The 25,398-nt window shown below is 41.6% G+C and overlaps 1 protein-coding gene across 1 annotated transcript; it reads left to right on the forward strand.

Moving 5' to 3' along the window:
- ANKUB1 (ankyrin repeat and ubiquitin domain containing 1) lies at positions 1,878–25,398 on the forward strand. The gene is given in 6 exon segments (XM_018053811.1): positions 1,878–2,084; positions 3,368–3,511; positions 11,356–11,572; positions 20,495–20,609; positions 24,455–24,695; positions 24,697–25,398. Coding segments are annotated over 6 exon segments (1,509 nt in total). The 5' UTR covers positions 1,878–1,994.

Below are 25,398 nucleotides of genomic sequence, written 5' to 3' on the forward strand. Positions count from 1 at the left end.
CTATGTGCTCCAAATACTGAAGACTGTGAGCCTAGAACTTGAGCTTCACAACAAGAGAAGCCACCACAATGAGAAGCCTGTGCAATGCAATGGGCACCAAAACGAAGAGTAGCCTCCACTCGCAGCAGCTAGAAAAAAGTGAAAGTGTTAGTCACTTAGTCATCTCTGACACTTTGTGACCCCATGGACTATAGCCCTCCAGGCTCCTCTATCCATTTTCCAGGCAAGAATACTGAAGTGGGTTGCCATTCCCTTCTCTGGCGGATCCTCCCAACTCAGGGATTGAACCTGGGTCTCCTGCATTGCAGGCAGATTCTTTACTGTCTAGACCACCAAGGAAGTGCAATTAGAGAAAACTCCATGCAAAGCAACAAAGACTCAGAGCAGCCAAAGATAAATAAATAAATAAAAAGGAAAGAAAACCTTAGTAAGGAAGAGAATTAAGCAGGATTGGGGAAAAAGAAAGCGCTAAGGAAGAATGTAATCTCAGTTAAGGTCCAGCTATGGCCTGTTCTGCAGGGATCCTTTGCAGAATTTTCACCCCTTGATGTAAGACAGTGGGCTACAAAATGACTTCTGAGGTCAATTATTGAAGGGAGTGCTTAGTTTTCCTGGCAAGACAGCTCCCATCAACTGAGGGCAATTCTTTGGAAAACATGGTGTAGCTATAAGCCTTTAGCAGTCAACAGTAACTACAGCTGGAGGGGGTGAGAGAGGGTAAGCAAGACACCAAAACAGTGTTAAAACTACATCCTGTCTTAATATTCTTTCAATCAAAATGTTGAAAGCATAAGAAGATATCATCACGTTGCAACACTTGAAAAATATGAGGAAAAATAATCAGTTTGGGGATGAAATCCTTTACCTTTTTTATGTTTTCCGTTTTCTCAAGTTTCTTACAATTGGAACCCAGACTGGGAATCAGAATAGAATTAATCAAGAGTTAAATTTACTGAGCACCTATCATGTGACTGACATTATGGTAAGTGCTGTTGAGAATAAAAAGAAATGTTAGAGATTCTGTCCTAGATTGGGAGGAATTTCAGGAAGAAAACAGGATTTATGTGTATGAAAAAAAATGATCAGACATAATAACATTAAACAAGGTGTATAATACTGTGGATTTCAAAGGAGAGTCAGAATTAAGCTCTAGTAAAATGCTTACTCTATAAACTTGAGTAATAGTGCTTAATATGTTTGCTCATTTTTTTGAGAGGGGTTTGGAATATTTTCCACCAACACTAAGGGAAGTTCAAGAAGATAACAATGGTAAATTGTTCTAAATAACATAAGGGCAAGGACTAAAAGAAATACCAACTGTATTGTGTTGTTATTGGGCAGATCCCATTATGCAGAGAAGGGAAAACCACAGAGTCATTTGCCTACACATTCATCTCCCTGGTGCAAGTGGGTATTGTTCTGTACCCCGTGGCAGGATTAGAAATACCACCGGGGAGCAAGTACACAAAGTTGTTATGGAAACCAGAATGCTTCAGCTCAGAGTTATTTACAGAGAACTTCCAGGATGGTCACATTCAAGAAAATCAAATTTGTTTTGCTTTACTCTGTGCCAAGGCATCCCAATCAAATCTCTCTTTCAAAGGGTCATTTGATCAGTTGTACTTGGGCGACTATGGATTCAAGGGTCAGTGGACGGTGGTCACATCACAAATTGTAATTCACATGTGGCATTTTTGTGTTACATGCTTGACACCTGTTCACACTTGCCTCAACCATTGTCAAGCATGCTGGCTTCCGTAATAGAGGAACAGGTGGCTGTTGACTAATGCCATCTGCAGAGATACATTTCTTCCACTGGAGCTGCTGCCAGTGTCACCCGAGACTGTGGCCCTGCACGACTGCTCTCTCCACGTTCTCTCAACTTGCCTTTGAGGCTGGACAGTAACATTTTTACTGTCATCATTTTTAATTGTGAATTGGGATTCTCCCAGCTATACAATAGAATTTGGGGGAAAGCTTCTTCTTTTGAGAAAATGAGAATTTTCGTAGCCTTTGAGGGATCTTTTGAACCGTTTGATGTTTCAACAGATGAAACTGTGGAGGCTGTCAAGCTGATGATAAAGGTACGTATTTGGTCCCTGAGCCACTAAGATGTGTTTTAATTTTAACTACGCAGTGAAGCTTAAACTGTATGTGGGGTAAAGATATTATTGGGTACATTTTCAGCAAACAGGGAAGTAAAACTACTTGAAAATATCATTGTTTGCTTACATAATCATTTGTTAGATAATGTTAACTGTAAATATGCTAGACAGGAAAATTCTTGGGGGGGGGGGTGGAATTTAACTTCTCTTTATAAGATTCATATGTCTGAGCATTGGCCAGATAGTATTACTGCAATTCTTCATAAAAGGAGAAAAACAAAACACTAACTTTAGGCTGGGTAAGTAGAACATGCCAGTTATCAGACAATGGGTTGTGTGTTGAGCAAGCAACTATAAAGAACCAAAGGACTTGGGATGCAGAGGGGACTTTGGGGCTACAGTCTCATTTTGCATCCAGGAATAACTGCAGTTCAGAGAGGTTGACCATTTAACCTAGGATCGTGGAGTCAGAATAAGAAATAATTTGGGTGCAGTACTTTTCTTAAAAGTTTCTTATAAATGCTCACTCTAAAGTGGGAAATTAAGACAAATATTTAGGAACTGACCATCAAATGGTATTTAACTGGAGATGATCTATTCCCACTTGCTGAGGAGCATTTATTGAATCATAGTTATATGATATTTATTAATTACTATGATCTCTAAAATCTAGATCTTCTAACATAGAGGCTCTTAACCTTTATGTGTCATGGATCCCTTAGGCAGTCTGGTGAAATGCATAATATAAAATGCATATCCACAAAAAGCAAACCAGTTATATTGAAATATAATTTTCAAAAATTAGAAAACAAATTGGTGATGTGGGTTTCCTTATTAACACAGCAAGTGTTTTCAGTGTGTCTCATAACTATTACAGTTTCAAAGGAGATCAGTATAAATATTTTGAGATATCTGCAGCAACTATAATGGGATATGAAGATAGCTGTGATTTCTATTGGTGACAAAGTCATAGGAACAAGCAATTATGGCTACTTTAGTTTGTTGCCTGAATTCATAACAAAAATTCCAATTTTATTTGGAGTTAATAAAAACTAAATACACTTTTTTCCCATCTAAATTCTATCCATAAACTTTTGGGAATATCTAAAGACTCCAGGTTGAAAACCCCTGTCTAAGACTTCTTCCTTCTCTCCCAAACAATTTTATAATACTCAGTGGAAAACGTAAAAGAAAAGAGATTACATGGCTGGTCTAGTAATGTAGAGATGTGCTGTTTTCATAATGTGCTATTGATTTTAAAGGATTATTTCCAGATTCCTCTCTCTGAAGATGAACAAGGCAGGAGGTATCTGGAACTGATGTATGCTGGAGCAGCTCTAAAGGACAGCTGGAGTCTTGCTGATGTTGGAATATCATTTTGTTCAACTCTCAAATGCTTTGTTAAGGTATGATGGATGAACAGAGTAACATTTGTCCAAGATGTCTACCTCACTTTGGATAAACTTATGGATAATTCAACCAAAGTGATTTCGTAACTTAGGAAGAGGTTTTCTCTTCTTGCCTTCCCCTCTCTTCCACTTGTAAAACTAGTCTTGGGCAAAAATCCATGCAGTAAGGCAAACAAGGCATGGAGACTGGATAGAGTTCCCTCATTAACTCCTTTTTTCCCTTCCCTTCTCTTTCCCCGTAAGCTGCCTGCCCCAAAATAGTCATCACAGAGCAACCCGTAAACCAATATGGAAGCAAGACCAAGGAGCAGATCTAGAATACTGATGTGAGAGAAAGAAGGTTAAGTCACTTCTTTGGGTTTACAACAGATTATGGGGATGAGGAAAGGGAAGAAATTCTCCATAACAATAAAAATGAAGGGGCAGTTTCTACACTCAAATCCATCAGCACAGCCATTCGTGAATTAGCTGTATGTACAAACAGAGACAGCATTTTCCATTTATACTGTCCGTAATCAGTGGTGCTTAATTTGGGATCCATGGCTGGGCTTTAAGAACAAAATCCTAAAATAGCAAAATATGCAAAACTATGTACCTGGAGACTTTTGGGGTGAAGGATCCTTAACTTTTAACAATTTCTCAAAGAGACAAGCAATATAAGAGTTGCTCTCTAAGATAGAAATACTATTCAGTACTAGTTCTCTACTCCATCTGAAAACACCAACCTCAAGGAACATAGTAAAGTACATATTCTTGGCTAAATGGGGCACTAATTTTCTCATATTTAGCATTTAGAAAATGTTAATGGTAGCTAAAGCTAACTCTTTGTTTTCATGTATTTTACTGATAGACTAATTGGGAAGTCTATTTTTAAAAGGAATATTCTAAAATATTTACTATTATGTAGTAAAGATAAGTCACAGAAAAATAAACATTGTTTGATCCCCATTTAGGTAAATGAAAAGACTATATTTTTATATGTGTTTTTAATATTTTATAAGCATTTGTTCATGTATTTTTAAAGTTTATTTTCATTGCCACAACATTTGTTTATAATATTATATAATTTTAATGCGTGCAATATTATATTTCTACTCCGTAAACTCTATAGCATGCTTGTCACTAGAAATTTAGTTTCCATTCATCTCTGTACCACTGATCCCCTTTACCCCTGTCATACCCCTTTACCTCCACTTCTTCCTGTCTGCTAACTACTACTCTGTTCACTGTATCTATGTCTTTGGTTTGATTTGTTTATCTTTTTGGTGTTGCTAGTTTGCTTTTTATATTCCACATGGAGTGAAATCATATGATATTTGTCTTTCTCTGTCTGATTTTATTTAACATAAAATCCTCTGGGTCCATCATGTTGTCGTAAATGGCAAGATTTAATCATTTTATGGCCAAGTAGTTCCATTGTACACCCACACACACAAATATATATATCTATATATACCACATCTTTTTTATCCATTCTTTTGTTGATGGGCATTTAGGGTTGTTTCCATATCTTGGCTATGGTAAATGATGCTGCAATGAACACGGGCAGGGGTACGTATGTCTTTTTGAATTACTGTTTTGCTGTGCAGAAGCTTTTTAGTTCTATAGTTTGATGTAGTACTGTTTTCCTTTTGTTCCCCTTGCCTGAGGAGACATACCTGGAAAAATATTGCCAAAACTAATGTCAAAGAGCATACTGCTTGTGTTCTTTTCTATCACATTTTATGGTTTCAGGTCCCACATTTAAGTCTTTAATCTATTCTGAGTTGACTTTTGTGCATGGTAGGAGATATTGATCTAGTTTTTTTCTTTTTTCTTTCTTTCTTCTTCTTTTTTTTTTGCATGTGGTTTTCCAGTTTTCTCAACATTTATTGAAGAGACCATCCTGTCTCCATTTTATATTCTTTGCTCCTTTCATGTAAATTAATTGTCCATATATGTATGGGTTTATTTTGGAGCTCTCAATTCTATTCCATGAATCTATTTTTCCCAATACCATGCCATTTTTATTAATGTAGCTTTGTAATATAGTTTGAAACCAGAATGTGTGGTATCTTCAACTTTTTTGTTCTTTTGTCTCAAAACTGCTTTGGCTATTCAGTATCTTCTGTGGTTCCATATAAATTTTAGGATTTTTGTTGTTGTTGTTCTAGTTCTGTGAGAAATGTGCTTGGGACCTCGATGGAGATTGTATTGACTCTGTAGACTGTTTTAGTTATTATGAACATTTTCATAATGTTGATTCTTTGTTTCTAAATACTTAAGTGTGTATTATGAAGCAAGAACAACATTCTCTTACAAAACTATGGTAATACTCAAGCCAGCATTTTCAACATTGCTGAGATATAATTATCTAACACAAGAACTGGCAAAGTTTTATTATTTTTTTACTTTGCAGAAGGTTAGATAGTAAATATTTTAGGATTTGTAGGCCATATACTGTCACAACAAGTCAACTTTTAAAAAAACTTTATTGGCATACAGTTGATTTACAAAGTTGTGTTACTTTCAGGTGTCCAATCATATTGATTCTTAGAACTAATGGAATATCTTTCTATTTCTTTGTGTTGTCTTCAGTTTCATTCAACAGTTTTAGAGTTTTCAGTGTACAAGTCTTTCGCCTCCTTGGTTAAATTTGTTGCTAGGTATTTTATCCTTTTCATTGTGATTATAAATGGGATTGCTTTCTTAATTTCTCTTTCTGCTAATTCATTGTTAGCATTTAGAAATGCAACAGATTCTTTGTCTTTTCTTTGTTCTTTTTTTTTCCCCTTTGGATGGTAATTGTTCTGTTGGTTTCTGCCATACGACAACATAAATCAGCCATAAGTATATATATATATATATCCCCTCCCTCTTGAAGGGTAAGGAGGGGGTGGGATGAATTGAGAGAGTAGCATTTTAATATTTACTTACTTATTTGGCATTACACAAAGACATTACTTTGCCAACAAAGGTCTGTCTAGTCAAGGCTGTGGTTTTTCCAGTAGTCATGTATGGATGTGAGAGTTGGACTGTGAAGAAAGCTGAGTACTGAAGAATTGATGCTGTTGAACTGTGGTGTTGGAGAAGATTCTTGAGAGTCGTTGGACTGCAAGGAGATCCAACCAGCCCATTCTAAAGGAGATCAGTTCTGGGTATTCATTGGAAGGACTGATGTTGAAGCTGAAACTCCAATATTTTGGCCACCTGATGTGAAGAGCTGACTCATAGGAAAAGACTGATGCTGGGAAAGATTGAGGGCAGGAGAGGAAGGGGATGACAGAGGATGAGATGGTTGGATTGCATCACCGACTCAATGGACATGAGTTTGAGTAAATTCCAGGAATTGGTGATGAATGGGGAGGCCTGGCGTGCTGCAGTTTATGTGGTCGCAAAGAGTCAGACACGACTGAGCGACTGAACTGAATTGAACTGACTTATTTGGCTGCATTGGGTCTTTAGCTGTGGCACAGGGGATCTTCACTGTGGCGTTTCAGTTCTCTTATTGTGGCACATGAGCTTAGTTGCCTCAAGGCACGTGGGATCTTAGTTCCCCACCTAGGGATCGAACTTGCATCCCCTGAATTGCAAAGTGGATTCTCAACCACTGGACCATCAAGGAACTCCCTAGAATGCAACAGATGTTTGAAAGTTGATTTTGTACTCTGCAACTTTGTTTATTATTTCTAATAGATTTTTTTGTAGAGTCTTTAGGCTTTTCTCTATATAAAATCAAGTCATCCATAAATTGCGACAGCTTTACATCTTCCTTTCCAATTTGAATGCCTTTCATCTCTCTCTCTCTTTTTTTTTTTTTTTTGCTTAATTGCTCTGACTAGAGCTTCCAATACGTTGCATAAGAGTGGCAAGAGTGGGCATCCTTTTCTTGTTTCTTATTTTAGAGGTATTGTTTTTATGTTCTTGAAAGATGCCTAATCATCAGAAAAGGAAATCAAAACAATTTCTTCTGCTTTTCTCCCTCTAATATTCAGAAAATTGTAGTATAATACATTTTTAAGCAGATTAAATTCCATGTTATTTCTTAAATGTCTTTCATGTCTTTAAATATGTATATACATAATGTGTTTTTAGAGAAGGCAATGGCACCCCACTCCAGTACTCTTGCCTGGAAAATCCCATGGACGGAGGAGCCTGGAAGGCTGCAGTCCATGGGGTCGCTAAGGGTCGGACATGACTGAGCGACTTCACTTTCACTTTTCACTTTCATGCATTGGAGAAGGAAATGGCAACCCACTCCAGTGTTCTTGCCTGGAGAATCCCAGGGATGGGGGAGCCTGGCGGGCTGCCGTCTGTGGGGTCGCACAGAGTCGGACACGACTGAAGCGACTTAGCAGCAGTAGCAGCAGCAGGTAGTACATTCACATGGTGCTCAATTCAAATGTTACAGAAGGATATACAATAAAAAGTCTCTCTCCTTCTTTTGGCCCCCAGTTTCTCTCCCCAAAGCAACCAATGTTCATAATTTTACTTGCAACAATATTTCATAACTTCTGCCAATTAAGCATCATCCATCACAGTGATACAAGCTGCCTTTGCACTGAACTCTAAACTTTCCCTAAAGTTCTAAACTACTAATGACAAGAATCAAATGTAGAGGTACAAGACTCTTCCAGAGAGTCCAGGAAGAATAGGATTATGAGTCACAGGACTGGCCAACAAGAAGGGTTTAGTTAAAAACTCAAGTTCCACAGATTCTTAATGATCTTTATTTTCTCCTTCTCTGGCAGAATTATATTTAGAGAATTTCCCCTGTGGCTCAGCAGTAAAGAATTTGCCTGCAATACAGGTTTGATTCCTGAGTCAGGAAGATCCCCTAGAGGAGGGCATGGCAACCCACTCCAGTATTCTTGCCTGGAGAATCCCGTGGACAGAGGAGCCTGGTGGGCTGCCGTCCATACGGTTGCAAAGAGTAACTGAGCAACTGAGCATGCACGCATGCATGAAATAGATCTATGTGTTTTCTTTATTGAAAAGTAAGACACTTTGTATCTATCTCTTACCATGGTGCCTCGGTTTGCTTGTAAAGTAGAAAACCTAATTTTACATTTGTCAATAATGGTTTGTTTATGGAATTGCTTATTTAACAGTATCTGACTTTCTTGGGTATAACTACCAGTGTTTCAATGTTCAGAACATTCAGGGAGGGGTATCATATAGATAAATGCCTTTTTTATAAATAGATAAGTCAGCAAGTTGCTGTTAATCAATGGTTACCTGCTCCTTCTCTGTAAAACCAATATGAAGAAGCATCATCAATTGGTACGCCACAGTAGAACTTAAAATGTTGTTCAGTTGCCAGTTCAGTTGCCAGTTCAGTTCAGTTCAGTTCAGTCGCTCAGTCGTGTCCGACTCTTTGCGACCCCACGAATCGCAGAACGCCAGGCCTCCCTGTCCATCACCAACTCCCAGAGTTCACCCAAACTCATGTGCATAGAGTCGGTGATGCCATCCAGCCATCTCATCCTCTGTCGTCCCCTTTTCCTCCTGCCCCCAATCCCTCCCAGCATCAGGGTCTTTTCCAATGAGTCAACTCTTCGCATGAGGTGGCCAAAGTATTGGAGTCCTTCCAATGAAGTCATGCCCAGTTCTTTGTGACCCTATGGACTACAGCACACCAGGTTTCCCTATCCTTCACTAAAATGGGTTAGTGAACTTAAAATGGGTTTTCCACAAAAACAAAGCTTATAAAATGGTGAAAATACAGAGTTAAAATAGTGCAATGAGAACAGTGTTCCAGATGTGTTATGACTTATTTATTCAATACATATTTATGGACAGTCCACTCTGTACTGGGTACTATTCTAGGCACTGGGTGACAACAATGAACAAAACTCAAGCAATAGTTTCCAACATACCCCAGGTTAGAATGAAGGAGGCAAATATTTATTCATATTCTGAAAAACACTTTTTAAACTTATTTTTCTAACATCAAATAGCAGTTAGTTATTAAGGGTGACTTGGGGCTTTGCTGTTTTGTTTGTACATTCTGCATTTAATTCTAAATATAAATTAAAACCCAGATCAAGGGCTAACTTTAGGGAAATCAGAGTAATCATAAAAGAAATAAGAAATAACTATTACATAAAATATAATTTTTCTCTCTTCCTCACTATCTTTTTATTCAGATTTCATAGGAATTTCTTCCTGGCTATAAATATCATATGGATTAGGAGCTTTAATGGAGCTATAGGAACACAGGAGCGTGATGAAAGACGAAGGGTGACTCCTATGTCCTTTCCATGTTTTCTGAGGGCGTTTATGAGGAGCTGTTGAGGAAAATGGTTCTAAGCACTTAAAATTCAGTGAGCAGCTCTGCCTGCAGATTAGCTCAGCAGAAGAGAGCTGAACTGCTCCCAGTGATCTGAGTCCCCGAAATGGACCTCAGATAAGAGCGCCACAGCCTAAGCGATCATCAATAACACTACTCCTTAAAGGCTCTTTCAAAAATATCTGCGTGTTGCTCACATTGTGGCAATGTATTATCTGGGAGGTGCACAATGAATTTCATGTATTACAGACCCCAAAGCAGGGAGGGGTTCCTGCAGAAACCCAAGACAATTCTGATAGAAAGAAGCGGGAGGGGAGCAGGAGTTGGGCAAGGGAGCAGTGGCTGGCTGGAGCAGTCACTTGAGGAACCTGGAGGCCAGGCCAGCTTCTCAGTTTTGCTCAAGACCCTGTGAAACCAGTTACTGGGACCCTGGGTGGCAGCTCCGTGAGCTGACATCTGCTGTGGCAGCATCACGCTAAAGAAAAACAAGATCTTCCTGAATCCGCTAAAGAGAAAGTAAAGCCAGTTTCTCTTTTGTTGTTGTGGTTGTAAAACGGAAAATTTTAGAAATTTTAGTAACCTTTCCTTCCTGCCCTTTCCCCATTGGCCCCTTTTGCTACATTTTTTTAGTTCTGGTCTAATTGATTTAACTGTCTTAACAGATTAACATTCTCCTAAACATTCCTTCTTAACTCTCAGATATCTGAGTTCCATCTTAGATTCCAAAACAAAAAGAGCAAAGGAAACTTTTGTCACTTTTATTTAGTGAAAAGTGAAAGTGAAGTCACTTAGTCATATCGGACTCTTTTTGACCCCATGGTATGTAGCCTGCCAGGCTCCTCCATTCATGGGATATTCCTGGCAAGAATACTGGAGTGGGTTGCCGTTTCCTTCTCCAGGGGATCTTCTCGAGTACTTCCCTTTTTAAAACAGTAAAAATAAATACATGCAGTTTAAAAAAAAAAAAAAGTCAAACCATACAGAAGAGGAAGAGCATAAAATGATAAGAAAAATTCTACTCCTACCCTGAGCTCAGTCCCACTCCCCACAGACAACCTCCTAGAAAGAGTTTTTTAATTGGCTGAGGTTTAGAATCCACAGTATTTCCTTATTAAAGTACATCATGATGGAGGAACTGTTACTAAATTAACACCTCCAGAAGCAGAGCATGGGTATATATGATCACCACTCCTCCTGGGTATCTGGGCCCATAGATAAGAAGCACAAAGAGACTCAAAGCCCTGCCAAGTCTCCTTCACTTTTCTCAAAGCCATGCTAAGTTGCTTCTTTGTGACCCCACGGACTGGGCTCCTCTATCCATGGGATTCTCCAGGCAAGAATACTGGAGTGAGTTGCTATATCCTACTCCATCAGGGCACACAAATGTCTTCAGACAGAAGCGTGAGACTCAGACCAGAAGTCAAGGCGCCTCATTGGCTCTTGCTTGCAACCTTAGTACCCGTGCTGTAGGAGCTAGAGGCACTGAGAGCAACACTCCAAGATGTTTGTCCCTCATCCCAACCCCCAGATAAGACGTATTCTTGAGTTCTCTCCTTTTCTCTTCCCTTAGGAGGAAGATAAGCCCACTCTCTGTGTGTTCAACGCTGTGACCCAAGAGACCATGGCCATCATGGAGGGCATTTCCCTTCTTGGTAAAAAAGTGTCTGATCTGAGAACACTGATAGCTCTGAGATGTGGCTTCCCCGTGAGCGTCTTCTGTCTTCGGACCCCAGAGGGACTGGAGATGTATGACTGCAACCAGCTCAGGGACTACCAGACAGACCTCGGTACCCCCCATGCTGTGTGATAGCACCTACTACTCGGCACTCGGGTTCTTTGATACCAGATGCACCACAGGAGGGGGGTTGTTTCTAAACTAAAACCTCTATAGGTGCAGTGTGGCTGTAAATTATCAAATTTATGTAAATCACCCCCCTTCTTTGGGGGGTCTCCGTGGTGGCCCAGAGATAAAGAATCTACCTTCCAATGCAGGGACACGGGTTCCACTCCTGTGCAAGGAACTAAGAGCCCCACATGCTTTGGGGCAACTAAATAAGCCTGCTCACTACAACTAGAGAAGCCTGCACGCCACACTGAAGGCCCAGCACAGCAAAAAAAAACACAAAAAACAAAAAACAAAACCCCTCTTTGTTGTCTGGGTCTGTAGACTAAAAATAAGAACCTTCTCACAGTCTCAAGAGCTTCCCCAGTGGCTCAGCGGTAAATAATCTGCCTGCAATGCAGGAGATGCAGGAAATGCAGGTTCAGTCCCTGGGTCGGGAAGATCCCCTGAAGGAGGGCATGGCAACCCTCTCCAGTATTCTTGCCTGAAGATCCCTGTGGACAGAGGAGCCTGAAAGGCTACAGTCCATGGGGTTGCAAAGAGTTGGACATGACTGAGCATGCACACACTATACTACACAAGTGGCATTTGTCTTCAAGCAGCTGATGACCTAGTTATTTAATGAAATGACAAAAGATAAGTGAGAAAACCAGGGTGACTTGTCTTCAGGCTTGTGCTGCTCAGGTCATGATGAGACAGTTTAGAGATTGAAGAGAATTCAGAAATGGCCTGGTTCAACCTCTATTTTTGTTTTTTGTTGTTTTTTTTTTGGTTGCACCATGTGGAATCAGGATCTTACTTCCCCACAAAGGATCAAACCTGTGCCACCTGCAATGGAATTATGGAATCCTAATCATGGGACCACCGGGGAATTCCCCCAACCCCTAATTTTTTATAGATTTAAAGAAAACAAAAAGATTCTATATGCTTAAATTACTTGCTCGGGGTATGTCAAGGATAACACACTTTAAAATGATCCTCAAAGAAGGAGGTGCTGAAGTTGACATAAGTAGACAGGAGTCAGAAAATGATACAGAAAGCTGTCAGAGTCGGAAGCAGAACAGGGATTCTGCATTGTCACAGATGATGAAGAAGAGACTGTTTGCTGGATGCTGGTAAAAGACCAAAGACAGTGTATGATTAAAAACCTTTTGATCTGGCTTAAAGGTCATTGGTGAGCTCAGAGAGAGCAATTTCAATAAACCGGATGGAGACAGAAAGGTTGCAGGCATTACAAAGAAGATTACAGAGATAAAGGGCTCTTTTGGTGATAGAATGTCTGAGAATTAACTTATCAAACATTGATCAAAGCTAAACATATCCTAATGTTTGTGATTTTCTAATTTTATGACTTCAGGTTTAGTGACACATTATATAGATCCAATAGACAAAAACATGCGCGCGCACACACACACACATACACCTTTTCTTGAATCAACCTATACAGGACAGAGTGATGCCATTTGGTACTTCGCACTGTGAACACCTCATGGCATGTATTCATGGCCCAGACTGAGCATATCACATCTGAGAGACTATTCCAAGAAAAGGGTCCTGTCAGCTCAGGCCGCGAAATCTAGATGGGCTCCAGCGCCCCTCAGCCAGACTTTAGGCCACTTAGAGACCTACTGTCTAGAGAAGGAAATGGCAACCCACTCCAGTGTTCTTGCCTGGAGAATCCCGTGGACGGGGGAGCCTGGTGGGCTGCCGTCTATGGGGTCGCACAGAGTCGGACACGACTGAAGCGGCTTAGGAGCAGCAGCAGCAGAGACCTACTGTGCCATTTTAATTCCTTCTATATATGAGAAAACTGAGGCTCAGAGAAGTTAAGTGACCTTGTTCAAGGTCATATGGGTAATGAATAGTCATCTCACATTCAGGGTGGGGCTCTTTCCAACAACTTTTACTGTCAACCCAGTGTCTTTACTGATACCTATTTTATTTGTCCTCTTAAAGTTCTGATCAGTGTTCTGTTTTGATTTCCATTAAGGGAAACCCAAGCCAGAGACATGGTTTCCACGTTCAGAAAGAAAAAGCCCAAATCAGACAGGCAAATACTGTCCCCAGAGTATGCATGAGGAATCCAGGAACTTGGGATATAGGGACCACACAGGGAGAGGATGGAGACCTTCCCTAGAACGGGCACTGTTGCTTGCCCTTGCTTTCCTGAATAGCTGAGGCATGGTAGATGGGTTTGGAAGTAGAGAGTGGGTGGATCCAGGTTTTGTAAATATATACAATTTGGGGAACCCACTTTAAAAAATTAAGAGTAAAGAATTAGACAGTTCATGTAGGAAGAGTCCTTAAGTTTAAGTCTCATTAGTTTTACTTTTGGTTATAAATTTTAGTTGTATTTTCTGGAGCAACATAGCACTTTAAAAATAAGTTGCTATTTTCTAACAGAATTCCTAAGCTTATGAAGGAATTTAATGTTTGACAAAGGAGGCATTACAGCTCAATTTGGATGGAAGGATTATCTGCTAAAGGGTGCTTACTAACTCGCCTAGAAATTTGCTAGAAATTCCAAAGTTAAGCATTAAGAGAAAAACCATCCATTGTCACCTTTGATCTTTGAGAAATTAGAACTGCTTTACTACAAAAAACTGAAGTTAATAGTTAAAACACCTGTAACATTTGTTCACGTAAAATACTCTGCTGGTGAGGGTCCTGGAATAGGCAGGTAAGTCTGGATTAACAATTGGTAAGATGGAAGAAGACAGAAGGTGAACCCTTAGGGAGATCCAGCAGGGGCCCAGAATTTATTTTGCACCAGGAATTTATTTTGTTTTGTTGTTTGGTATTTAGTTGTCAAGTCCTGTCGGACTCTTTGAGACCCCACGGACTACAGCCTGCCAGGCTCCTCTGTCCATGGAATTTTCCAGGCAAGAATACTGGAGTGGGTTGTCATTTCCTTCTCTAGGGTATCTTCCCCACCCAGAGAGCCAACCCATGTCCCCTGCGTTGCAGGCAGATTCTTTACTGCTGAGCCACCAGGAATCAATGAATGAATGACATAAAAGGTAGGAAATGAGGCAAGCTGGTTGCTGACGCTGGAGCCTCTGCCAACATGTAAGAGAAATCTAACCCCAGAGACTAGGATTCAGAATAAGAATTCTCCAGGTTCTGAGCTCAGAGAACAGAGGTGGGATCTCAGTTCTGAAACCCCAAAGGCAGAGTAGGATACTGAGACTTGGGCTCTGAGGCATAAGATGGGGGCTTGGTCTCTTATTCCCGGAGGAGTAAGGCAAGTTATTAAGACAGGACAACATCTGATCAGGATGAAGAGGAAGAGCAACTTTCCACCAAACTTCTGAGCTGCTGGCCTGCCATCTTAACACATCCTCTGCTACTGAAATTCAGACTGTTCTAGTCATTCAAATGGAGACTATGTGGCCTCACTGTGGAGGACCAAGGAGCCTAGGGTAGAGTGCTAAGCTAAAGCTTTTCAATGCTCATGTGTGAGTGATTTTCATAAATTAAAAACATAGTAAGTCACTTAAGTTGGGAGATGATATCAGTATACTTGGTACAGTGTTTAAAATCTCTTGTTTCTAGTGCTAGTCATAGAAATTCAATATTTTATTTTAAGATTTTCTCTTGATGTGGACCATTTTTAAAGTCTTTATTGAATTTGTTACCATATTGCTGCTGATTTTTATGTTTTGGTGTTTTGGCCACAATGTATGTGGAATCTTAGCTCCCTGACCAGGGATCAAACCTATACTCTCTATGTTGGAAGATGAAGTCTTAACCACTGGACTGTCAGGAAAGTCCTCAAATATTTTACAAGAAAGTTTAAATGCAGCAAGAAGCTTTAGAAAAACAAATCTATTATGTCGGGGATAATCCATGTTTTGGAAAATGTTTATTAAGGCATTTCTAGAGTGTATTTGTAGAACTGCTACTCAATCTCTACAGAATAATTCCATAATTCTCCAGCAAAAGAGTGAGTTCTCCTAGCTGAGGCCAGACTTGTGAGGGTTAAGGTAGGCTAGGAGCTTTGAGGGTATTAATGCAGATCAGGCTCTGTGAGTAAACACGCCATCAACTAGGAATCAACCCACAAAGGACAATGAGGCCAAGGTCAAGAAATCCTAGAGCCAAGAGTAAGGGAAGAAGAGCCCCACTTCAAGACTACAGATTGTAACATTCTATAAAACGAAGTTGCTCAGTCGTGTCTGACTTTTTGCGACCCCATGGACTGTAGCCTACGAGGCTCCTCCGTCCATGGAATTTTCCAGGCAAGAGTACTGGAGTGGGTTGCCATTTCCTTCTCCAGGAGAGCTTCCCGACCCAGGGAACGAACCCAGGTCTCCCGCATTGTAGGCAGACACTTTACCGTCTGAGCCACCAGGGAAGCCCAAGCACCGCAGAAAACGTGTTTGCTAAGAGAACAAAGAGCTAGAGCTCCAAGCATCCTCACCTTGTCCTGAAGGATCCCGGATGAGCCCCCAAGATGAAAGGTTGTTGTTGAATCACGACGCCGGGATTTTTGGCCCCCGGAGGAGAAGAATTCAATCCGGGGCCAGAGACGAGGCTTGATCACTCAGAGCTTTTGTGTAATAAAGTTTTATTAAAGTATAAAGGAGATAGAGAAAAAGCTTCTGACATAGGCATCAGAAGGGGGCATAAAAAATACCCATTCTGTAAAAGGAAGGGATCAAAAACAAAACAAACAACAACACCACCACGTGAGAGGGATCAGCAGGAAGAACATGTACTCGTGTGGGTGTCTACCTGTGAAGTGGAGGCAAGAAGGGCGAGAGCAGAGAAGCAAAAAGGAAAGAAAGAGAAGAAAGGTAACTGAAAAAAAGGAGGCTTTCTAAGCATTCAAAAAGATCCTAGAGATATGAATTCCAAGCCAAATTCTACTCCCAGCTCACTGAGTAATTCAGACAATTCTCCATGGGCTGGTCTTTTAGGATCCTTTTTTTTTTTTTTTTTGGCTGTGCTGGGTCTTTGAGAGGGCTTTCTCTAGTTGCAGAGAGGAGATGCCCTGAGGCATGTGGGATCTTAGTTCCCTGATCAGAGATTGAACCCATGTCCCCTGCAAATTCTATACCTCTGGACCACCAGGGAAGCCCTGGGGGATCTTCTTATCTTCAGCCTTTTGTGACTCTAAGGCTACTGCTGTTATGAATATTCTACCTTCCTTCTTTCTCGCCTACAAGTATTTATGGTGAACCTGTCTGAGCCTGAGGATATGTGTGGATGAGCCTAGTCACACACTGTCTCATCATCACTTTGGCATGCAACTTCTGGGGCCATCATATTGAGTCAAAAGCAATCAATTCATCTGCTGTCCAGTGAACTCAGCTCTCCTAGCTGAGGCAATTAGAGTCTCTCTTGGAGACAAGCATAACATAGAAGACAGGAACAAGGGCCCACGAGCCAGATTGTCCAAGTCCAACACCTGGTTCCACTACTTACTGGTTATGTAAAACCTGGGGGTTACTTCATCTTACAGTGCCTCAGTTTCCTCAGCTGTCAAATGGAGAAAATAATACAACCCATCCCTTAGGGTTGTTGCGAATTTTAAATTATGAAGTTATTCATGTACTTAGAACATATAATAAGCATTCAGTGAATATTAGCTATTCATATTCAATATGTTACTATTATTATTACTAACTATCATTCTTGTGAATTCAAACTGGGAAATGTAGAGAGACAAAATTGGTTATCAGTAGGCGTGAAAAATGAAAACTGTCAAGAAGTAAGGTTGGGTTACAGCAAATCCATGTGGCATGCATGCCAAAGTTGTGATAGGACAGAAACTCTGGGAGTAAGCAGGGCAGCCTGTCAGTGGAGAAATGAGAGCACCCAAAGAGACCTAGAGGGCATGAGAGAGAGATCCTGGGACCCATGGGAGAGATGGCCCATTTTGAGAGGTGTCTTGGATCCTTAGAAATCAAGATGTTGTCATTATCTCGATATAATAAGCCCCATTTTCTTGAGGGTCTCCTTGCAACCCAAGAGCATAATTAAAATACAGCCCATAGACTGGATGAAACATAATGCTTGGGCTCAAAAAGTTCTCTTTTAGTGTTTGTCAACTGGCAATTCCAAAGCAAAAATATATGTTCAATGACAAAAGAGTTTCCAAGTATTCTGTGGTAACCAGCTGAACAGTCATTCATCCTATTTGGAGAAGTAAGAGGATGGTGCAGTCAAAGAGGGCTTCTTGGAGGAGGTGATGCCAGGATTGCATCGTAAACTATTGAGAGAAAAGTGGGAGAATCAGAAGAACTTAAAAGAAGGGATATCAAAAGAAGCCACAAATCCAGAAACAGCCTGGGGTACAGAGAGAAACACAGGCCAGTCTACTGAGCTACTAAGGGTTAGGAGGGCAGTACATGGCCAGAACATGTTTGAGCTGTGGGTCAGAACGTCATTCAACAAGTATTTACTGATCATCCACCATGAGCCAGGCACCTTTAGGGAAAACAAGCACAGACTTGTAAGCTAGAGTGGCAAGTTTCCAAGGACTTCCCCGGTGGTCCGGTGGCTAAGACCCAATGCAGGGGCCACAGGTTCGATCCCTGGCCATGGGACTAGATTCTACACGCCACATCTAAAGATCTTGCATGCTACAGCTAAGACCAAAGCCAAATAAATAAAAGTCTTTTTTTTTTTTTTTTTTAAGTAACAAGGTTCCTACTGTTTTGAAGCTTGCTTTTCAGTGGGGAAGGCATGCATCATCCAGCAGAAAAATATCCAATTTTAAATAGAATGAAGAACTATAAAATAAAGCAGAAGGGAATAGAGAGTGGTATGGTAAGGTGGGGAGAGGTTATTGTAGATGGTTGGCTAGAGCAGGAGATGACATCCGAGCAGAGAATTGAATAAAGACGGGGAGGTTGTGGGGAGCTTTCAAGGTAGATTTAGGTGAGAGATTATCTAGGCCTGAAATAGGACAGAGCTGGTTGAGATGGAGGTGAGAAAACAAGAGTAAAACTGTCAGGTCTTAGTGATTGTATGAGCTTCCCAGGTGGCTCAGCGGTAAAGAATCTGCCTGCCAGGCAGGACACACAGCTTCAATCCCTGGGTCAGGGAGATCCCCTGGAAAAGGAAATGGCAGCCCATTACAGTATTCTTGCCTGCAGAATCCCATGGACAGAGGAGCATGGTGGGCTACAGTCTATGGGGTCGCAAACGGCTGGACACGACTGAGTGACTAAAGAAAAACAAGTGATTGTATAGATGTTGGGGGCGTGAGAGAAAGGAAGGGATGGAGAACAACTCCCAGGTTTCCAGTTCAGGCAGCAAGGAAGGAAGATGGTGGTAACACAAACTGAGACACGGGACAGGAGGAAAAGCAGGTTGGGGGGGAAAGGGTGTCTTTCACAATAGTAGGTTCCAGCATGATCCTTTGGCTGGTGATGTCCCTGGCAGGAGCAATCTGCAGCTGGGGGCCTGGCTGGAGTTTGCAGACTCAGGGGTGAGGGCACAGGGGTGATCAACGATGCCATCAGTGGCACTGAGGTGGCCTGTCAGTCAGCCAACAAACTTGGAGTGGGCACTTGTATCCTCACAGAGGACCATCTGTGAATACTCAGCAAGTGGCAGGTGGTGTGGTGAGTCCTAAAGGATCTTCCTCTTTGGTAGGCCATGAAAAAAAATGTCCAAACTAGTAAAATGATTTCAAGTAATGATGATAGGGACTATGAAGAAGTAAAAGTAAGGTCACAGCATAAGGGGTTTCGGGGAGGGTGGGTTGTGGCAGAAATTGCTTTAGCCACGGTGACTGAGATGGTCCTCTGTGAGGATACAATGTTGAAGGCAAAGCTGAGTAACAAGGACACTGCCCTGTGGACCTGGATAAAGACCCTTTGAAGCAAAAGAAATTGTAGGTCTTTCGATCCTCAGATGGGAGTGGACTTCATGTATCTGAAGAACAGGTGAATGGTCAGAATGGCCAGAACAGAGTGAGGGAGGCAGGCTGAGGGAGCAAGGTCTGAGTGGGTCAGATGGGGAGGAGCCCGTTTTTGTTTTTTTCTCTTTCTGGTAGCACTGCAAAGGTTGTCTTTCACAACAGTAGGGTTCTAGCATGATCCTTCGGCTGGTGATGTCCCCGGAAGGAGGAATCTGCAGCTGGAGCAGGGGCCTGGCTGGAGTTTGGACTCCAGCCAGGGGATCTTAGTTTCCCAACTAGGGATCAAACCCATGCCCCCTGCAGTGGAAGCGTGGAGTTTAAACCTCTGGACTTTCAAGAAAGTTCCCAAGACTGGGTTTTATCCTGAGGGAACGCAGTAAGAGCAGAAGCCTGAGGAAAGATTCCTGGGAAACACCAGCCTGAAGGACAAAGGGAATGTAGTCAGAAGCCAGGAGCAGGCAGGCTTTTGTGGAACAAGTGATAAGTCCTCCAGCTGCAATGCAATTATGTTCATAATGCAGAATGGCTCCTGTTTTGTGAAGGCGACAATGCAAGGATTGTTCGTCTTCACCCATAGCCCACAACATAAGCTAAAGGCCCAAGAAGTCCATGTGTCCTGCCACCGTTGAGTTTCTCTTTCAACATAACAGCTTACATTTACATGGTGATGTATAGATCAGCAAGCAATCAGCGTCCACAGGACTACTTTAAGATAGCTGCAGAAAGAAGTCCAGCATTGTATGCTTTCACTGTGCAGATAAGAAAATGCAAGTATACAGAAGTTTAAAAGTTTTTCCAAATTAATATAGGCCTAAGCTAAAGACAGCATCTCTCTTTCTCTCGCACTTTTAGGCATCCCTGTCTCCTTATTCAAAGGCTACTTTTCGTTTGGCACCTAGTTCAGGCCAGTTTGGAGAAAGCTATCATTAGATGTTTTTTGATCACCAAAATCTGGTGACCCTAACCATCTCCACCTCTCTTTATCCACAGGCACAACACTTCGCTTGGATGTCTGGGACGGATGGAAGGAGTTTCTGATGGGTTGTCTCCTTGGACAAAAACTTCAAGTCCAACGCTATTTATCAAATGAAGGACCAGTCCTCAAGTACGAGTTAAAGCAAATGCTAAACTAATCAATTTTTCCTAAACTCTCATAGGACCTCTTTAGCTGGGGTGTTGCTCCATGAAAGTTCCCGTTAGACATTTTTATTGCAATATATTCTGGAATAAGACAGCAAGGATGTCACCAGGGCTGAGAGCCTTTGGTGATGAATTGCAATTCAGGAAGGCTTTCCTTATACTAACAATCTAAATGGGAGACTTCAGTTTGGTTTGGATATTAGACTTTTAACAGCACTTTTTAAAGGCTACCACAATAATAAGTGCCTTGCCACTCTTATATTCAATTGTTCTAAAAACCACTGATTGCTAATTGACTGGCTGAAAATATCCATGGTCTCTTCCTAAGCTATCATATAACTTATCAAATTACATTTAATGCACACTTAAGAGGTTAAAGCATCTGCCTCCAATGCGGGAGACCCGGGTTCGATCCCTGGGTTGGGAAGATCCCCTGGAGAAGGAGATGGCAATCCACTCCAGTATTCTTGCCTGGAGAATCCCATGGACGGAGAAGCCTAGTAGGTTACAGTCCACGGGGTGGCAAAGAGTCGGACACGACTGAGAGACTTCACCTTCACCTTCAAACTTTTGCCACACATGAAGTGTTGCCTGTGCTGCTGGGGCAGTGGAGGAGGCTAGGCTCAGAGAAGCAGGTGGACATTTTAACCTATCTCTGCAGCCAGTAGCTTCCTAGGTGCATGAACTACCTTTTAGGTTTTAATGCAGTGGTATTTTTGAACAGTGCCCCCTTGTGGTGATTTAATCATAATTTACAGATGCCCTCACACACACAGAGGGCTGTGAGGTGACAGACTGGAAAGTCAGCTTTTGAAATTTTCTAAGATATTCAAATAGTTTAAATTAATTTCTATTTGGGGATAATTATAACACTCTCTTTTCATGTTCTGAATGCAAAGAACCATTTCATTGCTTTCAACAGTGCGTATTTGTTGAATACTTTGTAGCAGACATTGTGTTTTACTTATTACCTTATTTTATACTTAGAACATTTCTATGAGATTACCCATAAAAATCTTATTCTTTATCTTATTTTACAGGTAAGGAAACTGATTTAGGAAATCTCCCCAACATCACACAGCTAGCAAAGGGCCCAACTAAGTTTTGGATCCCAGCAACTTACTCCAGTGCTCATGTACTTAACCATTTCCACTTACTCTTTAAATAAAATCTAAGAGCTCAGAGAATATAAATAATAAGACTGAAAAACTCCTTTTTTCAATTCATCCACCCAATCAACAAACACCTATTGAGCATTTACTATGTACTATGAGCAATAAACAAGATATGGTTCCTGCCTTTAGCAAGCTTACAGTCCAGTAGAAGAAACACAAAACAAGTAACCAATTCTTGGAAGAACAGAATTGCAAAATGTTCAAGGGTACAAACTTCAGTACCCATTTACTTAGGGTACTACTCCCTCAGTGTTTAATTGTGTACACTTGAGCAAGTAGTCATCCTCAGTTTCTTCTTCTGTAAAATGCGAATAATAATAGCACCTATCTTATAGAACTACTTTAGAGATTAACTGAGCTAATATCATAAGGAACTTAGAGGTCAGCCTGGCACACGGTAAGAAGGATATAAATGTTAAGTGTCACTGCTGTTACCATTCAGCCTGAAAAGTATGATGACATGGGCATTGTGCAAGAAGGTATAGGAACGTATGGTAGGGACAACTAGAGTTACAGGAGCAGATAAAGCATCCTTACAAAGGAACTTGAAGGGCTGATACTCAGGTAAATGATTGGGAGAAGAATTAAAATGTTCCAATGAGGGCTTTCCTGGTGGCTCAGACAGTAAAGAATCTGCCTGCAATACAGGAGACCTGGGTTCGATCCCTTGGTTGGGAAGATCTCCTGGAGAAGGGAATGGCTACCCACTCCAGTATTCATGCCTGGGAAATCCCATGGACAGAGGAGCCTTGAGGGCTACAGTCCACAGGGTAGCAAAGAATCAGACACGATCGATTAACTAACACTTTCAAAACAGATGGAACCACATGTACAAAGACCCAGGGGCGAGAATAGATTTAAAAAACTGAAAGAAGTTCACATAGTAGATTATAGAATAAGAGGAAGCTAGTGGCCAGAGGCTGGAAAGGTTAGAAGAGGCCAGCTCATGAAGGCTCCTGTAGGAATGTGAAGGAATTTGGACTTTACCTTTTGAATGGTGGGAAGACATGGAAGGTGGAGAAAGACCATGATGCAATCTGCATTTTAGAATGTTGGCTCTGGCTCCAGTATGAGGAATAGAGGCAGACAGGCAAACGACACTGGCAGCCTGAGCTAGGCTTATGTAGCAGAGGTGGGTCTAGGAGAACAGATAGATAGTGAAAAGATCATTTAGGAGGCAGAATCAACTAGTCTCAGCAACAGGAGTGCTCTAGTTCCAACAACATGGGTATTAAGGATGAAAGCAAAGGCCAGTTAAGCGACACAGGAGAGGCTTTTCTCCCCAAATCAGGAAAACTGATCAAATTCAGAGTTGCTGGCTTACACGAATGAATTTCAAAATAAATTGATATATGAACCAAAACACCAATGCATTCATGTATAACTCTAGCTAGTTAGACTCTAACTGTCATAGGGCCCTAGAAACTCCCATGTTCTGGGAAGACCATCTTTCTCATTCAGGAGAATTCCATGGGAAGCCAACAGACAGGAACAGATGCTATGGTGAGCATGTAATCAGAAACAAGAGTTAGTTCTATGCAGTAGATTTTGGATGATACCAGTCTAGCTTGCCTCCATCTCTACAATGAGGTCTGATAAGCCTTGTCCAAGTGGATCTGGACAATACCTTCCAGGGCCCTGTCTAGCTTTGCCTCCCTAATTCTTATTTCTCTGAACACTCTTCACCAATCATTTGATTTGTGCCTGATGGGGTATTGGAAGGATAGAGATGTCAGGAAGGCCAGTAAGGGAAGAGAAGGGAAGTTGGTAGGAAGTGATGTTAGAGATGGGCAGGGTCCTGGTGACAGGGGCCTTGTAGGCCAAAGTGAAGCGTTAGAATTTCGGTTGCAGCAGGAAGCTATTAGAGTGTTTAGAACAGGGCATAGCCCACCACCAACTTAAAGGAAAAAAAAGATTGCTAAGCACTATGTGAGGAAAAGCCCATAGCGGGATAAGAAGGAAGTGGGAGACCAGTTAGGAGACTGTGGCACTGGTGGTCATGCTGGTGGCAGGCAATCTAGTGGTTTAGATCCGAAGAGCAGTGGAGACTCTGAGAAGCCAGAAAATAAGGACAAAGCAGACAAACACACAAAACGTTCAAATTTCTAAAAATGTACTGAATCTCTTCCCGTACTTTCCCAGTTAATACAAAGCTTAATATTTTTCTTGAACATTTGATTTTCATGAAAAAGAAAATTGCTCCAAAGAATCCAGTTTGAATTATTTACATATGCACAGTAGGACAATGTGTACAAGCAGGGCCTGTGTGCTTTAACCTGCATATTGCATGCTAAGTCACTCAGTTGTGTCCCAATTCTTTGTGACCCCATGGATTGTAGCCCTCCAGGCTCCTCTGCCCATGGGATTCTCCAAGCAAGAATACCGGAGTGGGTTGCCATTTCATCCTCCAGGGGATCTTCCCCACCCAGGGACCGAACTCGTATCTCTTGTGTCTTCTGCATTGACAGGTGGGTTCTTTACCATTAGACCCATCTGGGAAGCCCATATATTACTATAGGCCTTTTCTGATTTTAGATAAAAGTTAGGAAGAAATAAATATTTTAACCAGAATGCTTCAGGGGTATTTAGTGAGACTACATTTGTCTGTTTGCTCTGGCTTGTTTCATTCATTCAGGTATCAGAAAAGGGTCGCCCTGTACATCGCCGCCTTTTATGGGTACATTGAGCTCACTGAATGGGCCCTGAAACAGGGTGTGCGGCCCCATGAGACAGTCGGCGTGCACCCCTACCGAGCATGGTGCCAGGAAGCCCTGCACACAGACGTCTCTAAATGCCCCATTCATGCAGCCGCGGAAGCTGGCCAACTGTTGATTCTGAAGGCCTTTGTCAATTGCAGCGTGCTGTGCCTGGATTGCAAAAAACGCAGCAGGACAAACTCCTCTGACCATTGCGTGCAAACACAAGCATAAAGACTGCGTGTTGTATTTACTGAGTAAAATGTGGTCCACGGTTTCTTTTCTGAAAATCTCAGTCTCCATGAGGATTTATATTAAGATAAAACAATGGGTACTCAGAGCTCAGAGTCACAACCTGAATAAAGGCCAGCTTTGTGGGGCAAGGGTCTTGGGGGCAAAAGTTGGAGATGTTGTGATGGTGGATGGTTTCACCAAACCCAAAATGACCTCCAAGAGCTGGCAGAAAGCTATGGACAAGAACTCACAAGGAGGCACTGAGAGCAAACTGCCGCCCCTTGAGGAGCAAACTGTGAGCAGGAAACTTGCCCATCCTTTGGCAATTGCACAGCAGGACACAAGAGAAGAGACAGTCAAATTTCCTCCACTGGTAGATGCAAACGCATTCTCTGAATTACAAAAAAGACAACAAAGCCGGAAAAAAATTACTGCCGCAACTAGGAAAAAAGAAAAGCTCATAAAAAATACATATATGCCCCAAGTCCCTCTCCCTCCAATTTCAAGAGTGGGCTATTCACACCCATCTTTTTACTATGCAACTCCCAGTGCTGACGTTTTACTCAGATCTTCCTTCGCGTCTTTCTCAGAGCATAGTGGGAGGACTCCAAGGGAGAACGCCATCTACTGCTTAGCTGTGGCCAGGTAA

Source organism: Capra hircus, chromosome 1 (assembly GCF_001704415.2).
Source record: "Capra hircus breed San Clemente chromosome 1, ASM170441v1, whole genome shotgun sequence".
NCBI lineage: Eukaryota > Metazoa > Chordata > Mammalia > Artiodactyla > Bovidae > Capra > Capra hircus.